This window comes from Silurus aristotelis, assembly GCF_946808225.1.
Source record: "Silurus aristotelis genome assembly, chromosome: 28".
Classification (NCBI taxonomy): domain Eukaryota; kingdom Metazoa; phylum Chordata; class Actinopteri; order Siluriformes; family Siluridae; genus Silurus; species Silurus aristotelis.
Genome location: NC_139601.1, coordinates 14,923,907 through 14,940,653, shown reverse-complemented (window position 1 = coordinate 14,940,653; position 16,747 = coordinate 14,923,907). Strand labels below are relative to the sequence as shown.

The 16,747-nt window shown below is 34.9% G+C and overlaps 1 protein-coding gene across 3 annotated transcripts in view; it reads left to right on the top strand.

Moving 5' to 3' along the window:
* grm7 (glutamate metabotropic receptor 7) overlaps window positions 1–16,747 on the top strand; it is a 223,175-nt gene that overhangs the window by 138,932 nt on the left and 67,496 nt on the right. For all 3 annotated transcript variants that reach the window (XR_014532301.1, XM_083534429.1, XM_083534430.1), the window contains exon 6: window positions 9,723–9,923. Coding sequence is in view for 2 of the 3 variants with exons in the window: in XM_083534429.1 (XP_083390555.1) it covers window positions 9,723–9,923 (201 nt within the window). In the remaining variant the exon portion in view is untranslated. The remainder of the gene's footprint in view (window positions 1–9,722; window positions 9,924–16,747) is intronic.

Here is a 16,747-nt window from a genome sequence, read left to right as displayed (position 1 = left end):
TAACTGCAAAGCTGAAGGCACACAATTGCAGTTTGTGTCTGGATGCAGTAGCAGGATGTGTCTGGATGCAGTAGCATGAAATCTTCCTTTCACTTGAAATAGGAAACCCAACCCAAACCTATTCCAGCATGACAATGCCCCTGTGCACAAAGCAAACTCCATGAAGATATACGTTGCATGGGTTGGAGTGAAAAATCTCCAGCGATAGAGCTCTGACCACAGGCCACCACATCTCACCTACATCAGTACCTGACCTCACTAACTACCCTTGTGTCTGAACGAGCACAAATCTCCACAAGCAGACTACAAAATCTGAACATCTTCCCAGAAGTGTGGAGGGAATTTTAAGAGCAAATTTGGACTAAATGTGGAATGCGATGATAAAAAGCACATACCATACTTATGACCAGGTGTCCGCTAATGTTTAGCAATATAGTGTATATCTATCCATAAAGATTGAGGAGTTTAATGCCATACACTATGTTAGGAAACAGTCTGTTACACCATTCAGTGGAATTCTTACTCTGTCAATCCTCCAGCAGCCTATGACATAAATTATAGCAGACATTAAAGATAAAAAGGCATAAAAAGACAAATTACAACTTTACACATTTGAAATACTGCAAATGCAAGAAGAAATGTAAAAATGCTTGTATATATAGAAAGTGTTTTGGGTGCGATATAAACATGGAAGTCATGAAAGTTTTGTATAAATACATTTCATGTTATGTTGTTTTTTTACTAATATAAAAAAGTGTTTGTGTAGAGAGTTTTTACTATTATTACTTTTATACAAGTGTAGTAACATTGATTATGCTTCAATATAATGTGAATGATTGCATTCCAGAAGGCATGTAATTAGTATTCAATGCTGGATTACTTTTCTTTATTGATCTACTCAGTGCTCCTGACAGTGGGCATCTTAATGCGATATCGCAGTCAATAATCATAATCCTTTCCTAAGTACAGATTATATATCAGTAATTGGAATACTAATAAATCCCAGTTTAACCATTTTAAAGATTAAACATGCACAAGATTTTAGAGACACTAATTATTTACGAGCACAGAAATTTTGATCAATTATTCATTATTTTTGTACTTTTTAATGATTATTATTATGCTTTAACCCTGGTATTTCTCCTTTATTACTTATTCATATTTGCATATTTATTGGTAGACACATTAAAAGAACAGAAGTCGAGGCAAACATTGAAAAGATGCTTCTTGGGAGATTCATTATATGGTTCATTTGCATAAGCTATAAATCAGAATCATATAAGATCACCAGTTTATTCATTCCTCCTTTATACTGTACCATATTAATGCAATGGTTGATTGCTTACAGAGTAGCAGGTGCAGGTTGAATAAAAAATGATCCTCCTCACCTCACCTTCAGCATCAATTCCTTGTATTTTTGTTGTGTTGATTTGCATCTTTATTCTGTTTCATTTCTGTTTGTTCCCATTGTTCACTAATTGCCTGACCTGTGTCTGTTTTCTGTGTATGATTTTGGATTTGTCTGTCGTTTTGTATTCATTTAATATCTTCCATTGTAGACAGTTCAAGATTAGAAAAAAAAAAAACATATTCCAGTTTTTACAGTTTTGCAGTGCAGTTCTGCAGAGATGAGTAGTAATGAAGTACAAATACTTTCCCCAGTGCTTTACTTTACTATTTAATTTTTTGACTTTAACTATTAACTTTTTACTTTCACTCACATATATCTGTACCAGCTACTTCTTAAATTTTTTAAACCAGGTTTGTTACATTCGTTTTAATCAATTTGGCGACATGATCAATATTTTATCTTCTCATTGCTCACCGTTTTTAGCCCATCAACCTGTTTCTTGTTATTGCGTGCCTTTAACCTACCACTGGTGTATCATTTCCTGGCTATGATACACCACAAGCGTAGGCTAGCCTATGAAGCTAACAACGCAAGGCAGAAGGCAACAAGAAATATGGGCCTTCAGCTAACGTGGATGAGACAGGGGGAATTATCTTTTCTTTGCTCGTGTTCTATATGGTAGTTGGTAAGTCTGGATACATTCACAAGATAACAACATTTGAAATATTTTTGTATTAATATAGCGTGGGGTCCAGTTACCAGCGTGACACTTAAACACGTAGTAGTAATGGCTACTTTTTACTTAAGTACATGTCAGAGCCCAAACCTCTTTACTTTACCTTAAGTGAAAAAGTGTAGTCAGTACTTCTGCTTTAACCAGAGTCTTTTAAAACATGAGTATCTGTTCTTCTACTTGAGTGAAGGATTTCCTAATTTTGCCACCTCTGATTTTTTGCTCACTACAGTATGTAAAGAGTGTTTTTTTCACTAACCTTTTAATCCATCCTGTGATTTTGAACCGGTTTGGCCATTTACTTCTCAGATTCATTTCTTTACTTTGTCATAATAACATCCACTCCTTTGAGAAAGCTTTCCATTAGATCTATAAGTGTGGCTTTAAGGATAAAAGCATTAGTAAGATCAGGCACTTATGTCCACCAAACTCCCAGAGGTGTTCAGTTGGGTTAAAGTCAGGGCTCTGTGCAGGACACCCGAGTTCTTCCAGTCCAACTTTGGTAAACTATGCCTTCAGAGAGCTTGCTTTGTGCACAAAGACTTTATCATGTAACAAAATGGTTTGGAAATCATAGTTTAATTCAGTTCAGTTTAGCTTTATTTGTGTAGCGATTTTACTGTAACAATGGACATTGTCCCAAAACAGCTTTATAGAAATTTACAAAGAGGTTATAAAGTTGGAATGTATAAGTTTAGTGCCTTTGAGTTTGTTCCTTATAAGTTTATCCCTAATGAGTCTGCCATTGGTGACAGTGTCAAAGAAAAACTCCCAGGAAGAAACCTTGGGGGCAACCAGACTCAAAAAGAAACCCATCCTCACCTGGGTGGCACCAAATGTCTATTCATTACAGTTGTTCAGTCATGTACAGTTGGGTTCTTAAATTCAAAACCTGTTAGAAATTTGCCCACTATGTTACCAATAAACATATATCTTTTCTTATCTTCAAGCAAACTGTGATCCTAAGCTATTGTAGCAAACCTTTGATATTAATTACAGTCCAAATCCATCTCTATAGTTCCTGTGAAGGGTACATGTAATCGTACAACATACAGAGATATTCTAGATCAGTGTACTTGGTGGTATCAAAAAGTTTTGAGACTTGCTTTGTTGACAAGAAAGTATTTATCAATGTTTACACACTATCACCGAAAAAATAGTCCCTTGAACAGCAATTCAGCACTTCCAGGGTTCTGTTTCAAAGCGTGTCAAGCACCTTGTGTGATTCATGCCGGATCTCCGCAATGGTGTCTTTTGAGCTGGATCTTCATCTTCTTGAATAAGGCAAAGTCTGCAGTAGCCAAATCTTAAGAGTAGGGTGTGTGTGGAAGTAAGATCATGTGGATTGTTCTCCGACTATCATCATGCACAAGTTGCTAAATGGTCTCGACATTTTTTCAGGGGTTGAGTTCATTTAAGATCCTCCTTATCTCTTATAGTCTTCCAGTGAAGTTTTTCTGTTCTTGAAGCATGCTTGTGACACAAGGCACCTTGAACTACTTATTGCAGCATCACCGTTTGTTAAACACATGTCAGGTTAAATGTCTCTGGGAAAGATTTGCTTAGTTTCACTCAAAATTTCACATTTGCTCTTTGTTCCAACTTGTTGTCTTTAATACAATTGCATATGGTAAAGCACATAGTCCGAATAGCACCAGTTACAACCATTGGTCTTAAAACCTTTTGATACCATCTCATATGTTTCCGAATGTATAGTACCAGTTTAAAAGACACATTTGAGTGTGGTCGTTAGGTGTCCACAAACTTTCACATATCCCTACTCCAATATATAAACTTTCTTTCGGCTTCTCCCGTTAGGGGGCGCCACAGCGGATCCGCCGCACATTTGATTTGGCACACGTTTTTACGCTGGATGCCCTTCCTAACGCAACCCTCCCCATTTATCCGGGCTTGGGACTGGCACTGGAAGTGGCTGGGATTGGTTCCCTGACCGGGGAACCAACCCCAATATATAATTTTTAAATATAATTATGGCAGAAGTCTTACCAGAGATATATTTGCTGTGGAATTTGTTATTGTATGACACTCTGTGTTTAAATAGATTTTTTACATTATTTGTGTATATCAGCTCACTGTCATTTAATAATTTATACCACAGCTATGAAATATAATTCAGGGTGAAGATTTACGAGAACCAATTCGCCAAGGCAGCCTAGCACTCCAATATTGATATGTGTAATGTCTGCCATTCGATATAACAACATTCATAAACACTCACATGTCTATTGACTTTTTTATTTTGTTTTGAAGCATACATTTGTTTCCTGGGTTCACTGTTATACATCATGCGATAGTGGGGAAAAAAATCCACTCCAGCACATTTGTATTAAAACCCACGAGCGCCGCAGAGTATGTATGGCATTTCCTATGGAAGAAAATACTTTTTGTTAAATAGCTTGTTTTTTTTTTAGATGAAAACACATAGATAAAAACAGCTTAGCATGCATGATCACATCGAATGTTAGAATGAAGACTGGATTTTAGTATAAATTTTTTTTCCACCCTCTGCCATTTTGGGAAACATTTAGTTACTTGTCAGTCTTCAAATCCAGCTATTCATCATAATTACATGGTGTGTTTATCTTTGTATCCCAGACTCGGGGATCACTTCCATTTCTGACGACGCCTTGCGCTGCTTTATCTCATTAATATAACGACCGTAACAAAAAAAAAAAGTCTCCATATATTTCTGAAAAGAAAACACCCCTTTTTTCCAGCTATTTTTTCCCTCAGCAAGCAAAGATCAAAGTTCCCCTTAATAGAACAAAACTTGATCATTACATGTTTGACAGCATGTATGTAAAAGCGTGTGTGAAAGATAATTAGTCACGTTTCGCTCCTCTTCTAGGGGAGCTTTTCTTCACTTTTATAATTTTCCCAATTAGCACAACAGTAGCCGCTAATTAGCTTTGAAAGGCCTTGTGGGTATTTTTGTGATCAATAGAACTCTGGTGAATGAACCTCTAACGACAGATATACTTTTTTTTTTTTTCATTTCTTTTTGTGTATAATGCAGACGGTGTGGCATCACGGATGCAAATGGCCACATCAGTTTGTTTCAGAACAAAAGCCGAGTTGGGAGGCAGATTTGCTTCAGGCATAGAGAAGCAAATCAACATCTGTGCATTATTCCTGATGTTATGGTAGTTCATCCTGTTAAAGAGACAGTAAGACTATCAACTAACTAGTCATTAATAGTTTATTGATAGTAGAGTATTGCAGTGATTTTATTTATTATTATTTTTTTTTATAAGAACAACACAATTATCCCTCTTATATATAAATAAATTTTCCAGTGATTTTTTATTTTATTATTATTTTTTGTTTTTTAACGAAAACAAATCAGCAGCTGATGCTCTTTATCCTTAAACTTACCTCTTATTCCAGTCATAAACTCTACAGATTTGCTAAGCCTGTGCTTAATGTCATCTCAGTGTCCTATTTCTAACTGAAAATCCCATCTACCTCAACATTTCATTCATTCTGAGATGCTTTTCTGATCACCAGAAGCAATTCGCTTTTCTGAGTTGTAAAGAGTAGTTATTTCAGTTACCGTATCATCCTTCCTGTCATTTTGAAACATCCAAGCCATTTACTTTCCAGATTGAGTCCCTTACCTTGCTGTTATAATAATTTCCAGTTTCTGTGTAGGCTTTCCATTAAATCTATGAGTGTGGCTATGCAGATAAAAGCATTTGTAAGGCCAGGAGTTGATGTTTTCCAAACTTCAATGGGGTTTTGGTCAGTTTTCCCATTGGGGTCAGTTCTTCCACATCAAATTTGGCAAACCATGTCTAAGTTTTAAAGCATCAGATTGAAGAAGGAACACATTTGGGTGTATTTGTCAGGTGTCCACAAACTTGTGTGTGTACACATTTATTCCTCTGATATATGAATTCAGATCTCCAAAATTTATTTTTAAACGTTATCACAGTAGCATCATGTCATGTTTTTCATCCATTCAGGGTTACATTTACTGCTTTGTTCGTTCCCATTTTCACTTATAAACATTTATAAACACCATTCACTCGATATCTTAATTTTCCTTTTTCTCTCCTGGATGTAAGAATAACAAAAGTAAAAAGAAACCAACAAAACACAAAATCACTTCAATTATTATATTTCTTGGAATTGTTTTCTGACTAAAATTCTATGTTGTACTTTTATTTTTTTTACCACCATTAAAAATGACGACACACTCAGCACAATGATATTATCTATGGTGCCTTTTTAACAGGAAGTGGGCATTGCCTAAACAAGAGTTATTTTTAATACTTCTTTGTAGATATAATATACCACTATACACCCCCAAAACACTGGAAAAACACACGACTATCTGCAATTATCAGGCTCTAGCAGTTCCTTAACCTCGGCTACATCACACCAATTTTTTAACTAGTTTTAACTACAGTATATATGAGAAATGTGCAGGAAATGTAGCCTCCTTCAAACTGTGATATTTTCTAACAAATTGAATGGGTAGCACTTCCTAAAGTATAAAATGAAATCATAACCTATTCGAAGCACTGCAACCCTGATTGACCCTGATGATGTGTTTACTACGAATAAATAAATAAATAAACGCTCCAAATGTGTGATTTAGTTTTTCCCGTAAGCGTTATATCTGACTGCTCGATTGTAGCCATATACAAAATGTAAAAGGTTTCCACTTGTGCCACTTTTTTGTTGCATCTTCAACAGAAACACACACCTCTAGTCGTAACAAGATGCTCGTTAATCAAAGCTTTAAAAATACTGTGCCTCTTATTCATGTCTGTTTAGAACACATTATTTGTTCATTCCAAAATAATTGTAATAGTGGTACCCCGGAGCAGGCTACCTTCTAAGACATAGTTCTTATCCACAGAACCTCCCTGAAGAGACTCCCATATCGAAGTTCATGCACTCAGTTTAAAGGCGATGTCCAGATCCAGCATGTGTTTAACCTAACCCTTAACCTAGTTCTTTAGTAACATCTTTGAGATAAATCAGATGCAGTGATTAAGGTGCTGGGCATATGCTTAAGGGAAGATATTTTACTGTAGGTCGGTTAGAGAGACTCCCCAAGGAGGCTAGGAAACCTTCGGAGGGCATGCAGTGTCAAAGCAGGAGTGCAGTGCTGCTAATTTGGTGGAGGATTAAAAAGAAAATTGCAAAGAAAGAAGTTGCAATTTGCTTCTGGGAAGCAAAGTAATACTCTGCGCGATTTAGCTCTAATCTCCATAAGGATGCAATTTGCAGTGATCTCTATTTGAAAATCTATATACTAGTCTTAATCCTGTTAGAAAACTGGTTTGTTTATATGCCACATAGAAGTGACCTACATAGAAATATTTGGAGATAAGAGGATGAATCAGTTAATAGAATCTAACAAGCATTAGATGTGTGTCTGTGTGTGTGAACCTTCCTTCAGTTACTGGCACCCTGTCATCCAGCTGGACGCAAAATCATAATAAATAGATCCTGATAAGAAATTCCACTGTTGGAAAAAAGCCTTTTGTGAAAAACACAATAGATGTCTCGGTATCAGTGCAACACTAGGGGAAGAGAAGTGTGCAACTGGGGAAGATTATAAGCATTTTAATTAAGTCCTGATAAGCCTCAGTTCTTCTGGTGGTTCTTTTTGATCGTGTCATAGATAATCACCCGGACCTACTGAGACTTCTCAACACTTTAGATCTTGTCTACTACGCCAACCGGATCTTGAATATTTAAAAACTTCGTGATGAGTGCTCAACAGTAGGAGTAGAACCTGATGTGGTCTTCTATTGTGGTGCCCCTGCCACCTCATGGATTTGTGTGTTCTGAGATGCTTTACTGCTCACCATGGTTGTGAAAAGAATGATTATTCAAGTTACTGTGGCCTTCCTGTCAGATAGAATCAATCAGCCATTTTTTCTCTGGTTTTTTTGTTGCGGTGGCCCATCCACCTCATTGTTTTGTGTGTTCTGATTTGCTTTTCTGCTCACCCAGGTTGTGAAGAATGGTTATTCAAGTTACTGTGGCCTCCTGTATGATAGGATCGATGAGGCCATTTTTCTTTGGTCTCATCAACAAGGCATGTAGGTTGGTAGATGTAGTAGGTTAATAAAACAAAACTAAACTAAATACAAGACCATCACACCATATGTACTCTGTGACTATCCCATTAAAAAGTATGTCCATTCATTTGCTTCTATATCAACCTTTAGTCTTCTGGGAAGAGTACCACTAGATTTTAGAGTGTGGCTGTGGGAATTTGGCTATTCAGCAACAAGGACATCAGTAAGGTCAGGCACTGCTGTTTGGTGAGGAGGCGTTCCAATTCATCCCAAAGGTGTTTAGTGGGATTTAGGGCAGGACACTGTGCAGGTCACTCTAGTTCTTTTACACCAACATCTTTATGGAGCGTTAGGCTGAGACATGTTTGAACTCCTTACTTGCAGTAAAGAAAAATTGTAATCTTCTAAACATATTGTATAACAATTTGTAGGTCAATATTTAAGTGTGGTGGTCATGTTTATACATATTTAGCCTCAAATACCCTTTCAAATAAAATATTAACATATAATCTAATGTCTAAATTGAATGGCTAATTTTATCCCAATGGCCCAATCAACCTTTAGAATTAGACCAGATCAGAGATCTGATTATCCAGGTGTAAAGGATTTTGAAAAGAAATTTTTTCAGACCAGTCTCACAGACCACCTTGGGTTACGTTCGGTTGATGAGAATGGGCAGAGGACAAGCATGACTCAGCGGGAGCCTTGTATAGCTTAAGGTCAGATGATGACATTGTTATCGGTTCAGGGCAAGGCAGCAAGCATCATAATCTTTATAATATGTGTGTTTGTACATTTCTGTCAGTTGTTATGAAAAGCTTTTATAGGTTACATGTTGCCTTATGAACAAATGACTTTCAGCAGTTTTTTAAAACAACAGGTAAAGAATTGTAGTTTCGGCAAGTTGATTTCTGACATTTATACAAAATGCTTATGTAAATGATGCTCAGTCTAATAATTTGCATGCTTAATGTAAAAAGAAAACTCCAGTGTTTTGATGTTGTTTGAATGATCATTTTATTCATTTTACTGTGAAGGTACTCAAGTGTTTTTGCAGGAAAATTTTGATGGCAAATCATCTCTTTATTGTGTAATCAAGTAAACAAGTAATATTATATATATATATATATATATATATATATATATATATATATATATATATATATATATATATATATATATATATATATATATATATATATAATGTATTTCTATTATACGACTAAAAGTTTAATGAATTAAGGTAATTTAAAGTCCTGAGAAAAAAAAAAATCAAGTAAACAAGTAATTATATATATATAATTTTTTAATTTTTTTAATTTTTTTAATTTTAGTATTTTTTTTTATAAAGAAAAGTGAAGTGAAGTGAAAAGTTTATAAAGAGTGGGCTGTGCGTTGTTCAGTATTTCAGTTATATAAAGATTGTCAGCAAACAAACCAGTTGCATCTGTTGGTATTTGATGTCATTATTATTTTTTTTTAATATTTTACCACAGTTAAATAGAAGAAATGTTAAATATACAATGTATACAAAAAAAACAGTAAAATTACGATTTTATGACTTTTTACCCTTTAGGCCAGGAACGGATAGCGATCGACTCCAAGTACGAGCAGGAGGGGAAAGTACAGTTTGTGATTGATGCAGTGTATGCCATGGCACACGCGCTACACAACATGCACAAAGATTTATGCCCTGAGCAGTCAGGCATCTGCGCTGAGATGGAATCTGCAGGTGGCAAGAAGCTGCTCAAATACATCCGCAACATCAACTTTAACGGTGAGTGAACAAAAATCTCACAGTATAAGGAATTTCATGTGGTGAGACAAAAACAAAAGCTCAGGATGCTTCAATGACATATAGATGTTCTTTATTTCATCACAAATCAGTCTTGTGATCCCGAATACAAAATGTATTGTATCGGATTTGCCCATTGAGAACTTATCCTTGCTATTGCCAAACAATGTTTGCAGTCTTTTATTACATGCTACTGTTGGACAGCAGGTCTATGTATTAAAAATATTTTGTCTAGAAAATCTATGTTGTCTTTTAACCTGCAGAAACAAGCAAATCTTTCAGTCTAAATAAGAAGGTTCAATTAAAAATCAACAAACAGCTTTTATTTGTCTTATATACATTTCAGCACAGTAAAATGCTTTTGCATATCCAAGCTTGTAAGGAAGTTACCCCTGAATCAGAGCGGATTAAGGGCCTTATCAGTGTTGAGGCTTAAACCCCCATCCCTCTGATAAGTAGCCCATTGCTTTAACTATTAAGCCACTACTGGCACTGCAAAAGGTCATGTTATTATTTTATGGAAGAACTCCTTATTAACTTGGCCACTATTACAATAAGAACATTTAATCGCATATTACACAAATCATGATTTACCAAAGCCAAACAAAGCATTGGGAAGATCAATCCAAGATCAGTCCAAAAGTGTATAGTTTGCTTCAACAAACTTGCCAGGATTTGCATATTAGAAGTGTCTAGAAGAGAGGGTTTTTTAGCAATATGTTATATGTTACATAAAAGTAAGAGACAATTTGAAACCATAATGCCTTGAAAAAAATACAATATTTGTGGACTCCTGACCATATTAAATTGTATAAAGTTCACATTCAGTAGCACTTTTTCTTGGCATTTACTATGCCACCAATGGCATTATTAGAAAATAAATAAATAAATAAATAAATAAATAAATAAATAAATAAATAAATAAATAAAATAAAATAAAAAATTGGCCCTAAAAAAATCAACAATATAATAAAAGGTAGTACTACTTCTACTACATTTAATGTTAGTTACTTTATTCATTAACAGCATTCCATGTGTATATTTAATATTTGATTCAAATGACATTTCGTAGAACCTTGAGTATATTTACACCACCAGACTTACATTTCTCGTAGTTACATTAAACAGATAAATGAGCCAAAATCCACAGTCTAAAGTTACTCATAATTCATGTCATGAGTGACAAATAGAAAGCTATTTTGCTAGAATATAACATTTCATGCTCTGTTAGCAAAGCTCAGATTAAAGTGCAAATCTGCTCTATCAAAGTCTAAAAGATTAGGGTTTTTGTTTTGCCATGGCATTCAACTTCCTACCTAGAATATATCTTTTAGTATACTTCACCAAACACTGAATGATGTTCATTTGCTGTTTAGCTGACTGTTAATTTGCTCTTCTGGTAAGCACTGGCATCTACTATTAGTTGTACCAACAAATAAATACAAATGCATAGAATGCGTCTCAACAGTCTCAGTCCTGTTTCCCAAAATGCAGATGTGATCATTATGAATGATGATGTTTCCTAGAGGGGATACAAGAACATTACAGGCTGTAAACCAACACATGCAAAGAATTACATTTATAACAAGATTTAAAAATGATACACAGGAAAACTGCAGTGCAGTGTGGCAAGTGTGGCCTGGTGGCAAAAGCAGGTTTGATCTATAATACGCCATTAGTATTCAATATTGAATTTAATGAGGACAGATATACAGTATGGAGCACAATAGCACGCATGAACAATCGCATTTGACAAATACATTTTGCTTGTAATGAGCAAGAAATTATTTATAGATAAACTGCATTCTAGCACTATTTTCTTTTTTCTTATTTGGGCCTGAATAATTATTTCAGCATTTGTAATAATTATATCACAAATCGGAAAATCAATTCCAGGGTGATACATAATCATAAACACCATATGCAGCGGTCCCCCGGATCTCGTGGGGGTTATGTTCTATGAGAACTCACAAATTTTCCGAGCCGCAAGTTCCGAACAGGGCATTATTAAGGGTAGACTGTATAGTCATGACAAAACTGCACACAATAGCATACAGAAGTAAGGCTGGGACAGATTTCACAAACACAAGAAAAAAAAAATGGCTTTTTGTCAAATACGTAATAGGGAAAATTTTATAAAAAAAAAAAAAAAATAACAATATGAATAAAAAAAGACCAAACAAAAACTGGGTAGCAAGACTTCAAATATGTACAATATATATCTTTTCTTATGATTCTTTTCATTATTTTTGTATAAGCAAGCATGATATCACTATATCTAGCATATAAAACACACACATAACGGTATGAGAAAGCAATGCTGGGGCTGATTTCTTTCTAGCTTAAATGGTAGATTCATGCAGTGAATTATTCATTAAACACTCCGTTAGGAATCAAAGAGTCACACCCTTTTTTGCACAATTTTTTTTTTTTATGAAAGCATACTTGCATCATTCACCTGATGAGACTGAAACAGCCTAAAAAAAGTTACAAATTTATATGGTCTGGGGTTAAATGATTTAACACTCCATACGTTTCTCACTGAGCAAAATTTAAAGCAGAATCAAATCGATTTTTCAGAACATGTTTGTGAGATTTGATACATAAGTTGATTCTTAAATGACTTTTCATACTGAGTTTTTTTAGTGGGAACACATGCTAGAGGTATTTGACATTTCCCATTCGAGGCATTTCTGGGAAAACAAAGAATTGGTCATAGAGGTAACACTTCATAGGGAATAAAGGTAGAATGATCATTTATTCTGACATGTAAACTATAGTTATCATCGTATAGAGTTTTGTACTGCGAAAAGCACAATAGCTTAAAACATTAGCAGGATTGCTTCCACATGAATGTTTTTTTCCCAATACAATAAAATCATTAATAGACAAAAAAAAGAGAATTCTATTACGGGTATTTACATCGTACACTGTATGGAAAAATGGCTTTACACCTGGTATTAACTGGCAAAACTGTTTTCTAATCTCATTCGTTTTTTTTTTATTTATTAATCTCCGTTGACATCAAATTCACATAAGTATGGTATGTATGGTAAATACAGTATGCACTAGATCTTTGAGGGTAATCTTGCTAGCAAGTCAAATTTCTCTATTTCATTTGATGTTTTTTCTTCCTTGTAGTGCATCAATTTTTTTTTGTTTGCTTTTTTTTTTTTTTACTTAGCACTGTTGACAATTTGTGTAGCAACAGTATTTTCTGAAATGCTTAATTTCTATTTGTATCCCTGGGATATTTATGCTTAAGTGATAAAAAACCTCCAGCACATACAGTACACATGGAGGAAAAGAATTGTTTTGAAGTTTGCCTACTGTTGTTTTTACTTAACTTTTAAAGGCTTCTTCAAAACTGTTGCCTCGAGCAAGATCATGAAACCACTGGTGATACTCAGTGCATACTAATAAACATTGATATATGTAGCAGTTCCAACTCTAATACAATATAATAATACAACAATATAATAGTATTAACTTAATATTAATGCATATGTGGTCATAGGAACAAGGCTTGGATTGTACAGTGATAATTGGACTGTAAATAAAACTGTTCTGCTCATAGAACGCAAGCAAAATAATTTATGTTGGTTATTAGCAAGGCCAAGATGTAGGCATTAAATTATCAAAAGTCTTTTTCTTGCAGATAAATGTGCCCCATTTAGCAAGTAATAATAATAAAAAAAAAACCCCTATGATTCAGTATCTCAAAATAATCTGATATTTATTGATTTATTTATTTATGATAAAAATTCCCACAAACATTGTTGAGAATTGCGGCTATCAGATATCGACGGTAAAAATAAATAAATAAATAAATAAATAAATAAATAAATAAATACATTTGCAGCATTGGATTTTTAGTTTTGGCCCATTTCTTAATTCCTCAAGGTTAGAAGGGTTCTGCCGATAGATTCAGTGTCAGGTGGTATGTTTAGGTATAAGTTTAGGTTGGTTGTCTTCGGAAAAGTATCTTCCTCATACCAAATATTAGCCAAAAATTCTGCTTGCAGAGAAGAAGCCCCATATTATGATGCTCCCATCTTGCAAATTTGTTGTGATTAAAGGTAAAAAGTTAAAATGCCTTTGTTGTATCTTAAAGCACAGTAAAATTCTTTCTTTTTATATCCCATTGATGTTAGGAAGTAAGGGTCAGAGTGTGAGGTCTCATACATATACCAGGGCTTGAAACCCCAACCTTCTTATCAGCGGTGGTCATGTGATCATACACTTAATGGACGAACATACTGGGGCAGCTGACATTTTCTGGCATGTGGTTATTCTGCAAACTGTTACCACAAAGTAACATAATTAATATGTATATTGACAGACATATAATTTCTATTTTTACTATTGTAGAAAATCAAGACTTTGCAGTGTGTCCATTTAATAATAGTATACTATATAATACAAGAATAGTATTTTAAATAATAAAAAAATAGGTGTCTGAATACTTTTTAGCTTCACTGTATAAAAAAAAGCAGAATAGTAATAAAAGCAATAATAGAACCAAATGCGAGAAGAAGAATATAATAAAATATAATAAATTAGTTAAATTGTTCTATAATCACATAATTATTCAACTTATATAACTATATATGTTTTTTTGTGACAGCTCACTGCTTCCAGTTTTTCTTTTCTCAGGGCTCATGGTCTCTCACTCTTTCTCTCAGTGCGTGTGTTAATATAACGTGAATATCTCACCCTCACAGCAATCATGCAGCTAAATTGCACCTTCAAACTGCTCGCAACGTTCCATGTAACCAGGCTAGTTAACAGGGACGTCTCAGGCAGCTTCGAAGCTGCAATTTAGCTACATGATTGCTGACAAAGAGTTCTTCAGAAGAATAGTTACTGCTTTGCTGGGCTCCGTGTCACTCTGACTCGTGCAAGCTTTTGAGAGGAGCGAGACACTCCGTGCATCCATTTTCTCTTGCCCCAGGTTCTCGGACTAAAAGCCGAAACTGCAGCAGGTGGCACTACAGCACGGGGATAATGAAGTGCAACAAAAAAAAGCTCAGCAGCAGATTGCCCAGCCCTTGTGGCTCGGTGTTCATTCTTGTGTAGTGATTCAGAATCACGCCTGAACCGCTCCATGGCCATCAAATGTATTTATTTATTTATTTATGTTATCCCTGAGAGCGTTATGGGAGGATGAAAAACTGCTGCCTTATATTCTTTATTTGAGTCATCTCTTTGTTAGGACACGGGTGACAGAAACGGCACAGTCTGCTGCGATGAGACAGGGATAGACCGTCGCGTTTTTTCCTGGCAAACAGAGCAGGTGGAGAAGCGTGAACAGTGCGAGATTTGTCAGCTTGCACAACTCATTAAAGGAAAGCCTTGGCAGAGAAACCAACCTAATTTTCACAATTCTCACTTATCCCAAATGTAGACACATAGCCAAGACATGTTTGATGCCCAACATTTGCGTTCGTAATTTGCTCAAGGCTTATGAAGATACAAGTCTCCAAAAAACATCTTATTCAAAGGTTTAGCTGTAAATATATTATTTAAATAAAATGATATTTGCTTTAAAAAAAAAAAGGCACTTTATTTGGCAATGAGGCAGATACAGTATAAGAATTAAAGAAGTGAGTCACATGACTTTTCCAACCATATATTATTTTCCCCAAACTGTTAGAAACACACAATTGTATAGAATGTCTTTGATTGTGGTAGCATGACATTTTCCCTTCCAAACCTGTTCCAGCACAAAACCAGCTTCATGAAGATATGGTTTACATGGTTTGGAGTGGGAGATCATGAGTGTCCTGCTATAGAGCTCTGACCTCAGCACTATTGTACACCTTTTGGGATGAATTGGAACGCTGGCTGCACCGCACCCTAGAATACATCAGTACCTGACTTTACTGATACTCTTGTGGCTGAATGAGCAAAAATCTCCACAAGTACACTCCAACATTTAGGAGAACATCTTCCCAGAAGAGTGGAGGTTATTATAACAGCAAATGTTTAATATGATCTTTCTTTCTTTCTTTCTTTCTTTCTTTCTTTCTTTCTTTCTTTCTTTCTTTCTTTCTTTCTTTCTTTCTTTCTTTCTTTCTTTCTTTTTTAAATCTTTAAATTGTTGTTTTCAAGACATTTATCGTGTCTTTGTAATTAAACATTGAAAGCTGACTAAGACAGATGTGATGGTGGGAAACTTCCAATAATGGTAATACAAATTTTATTAGTCCAAATATGATGATGTTCAGGCCAGATGTTTCTGCAAATAAATAAATAAATGACTTCTAAACTTTTTCACATTCCCAACAGACAATAAAAAACAACCTTAGGCACATAACATTACTTAGTCGATTGACTAATTGAAGTACAATAATAAAGAAAGCTGGTTAAATCAGATTTTTATTGCACATTAATGCCATTTACATAAATATATTTGTATAAATGTAATACTTTTGTACCTACTATAAAAAAAAAAAAATCATCCAAAGAACTCTGAGAGCTTTTCTACAAGTGCAATTAATAGAGAGAGCAAAACAGAAACGCTCATCTGTTTTCAGGCGAAGTAAAAAAGACTGACCTTATCGTTGTCATTCGTTTTTGTTCCAAACTGACAGCTTTTTCCAAAGAAGCAGACAAGGGACCTGAAAGAGTATCAGGCCCAAACTCCTCACCCAAGGGCTGCTCGCTTTTTATTATTTTTTTTTTAAACCTCAACAAAAGAACACTTTTCCTATTGAGACTGGTGAATAGACATCTTTAGAGCTAGCAATAGCCTGTATAATAGTCTAGCAATAACAGAACAAGAAAAAGATCAGAGAGCGCAG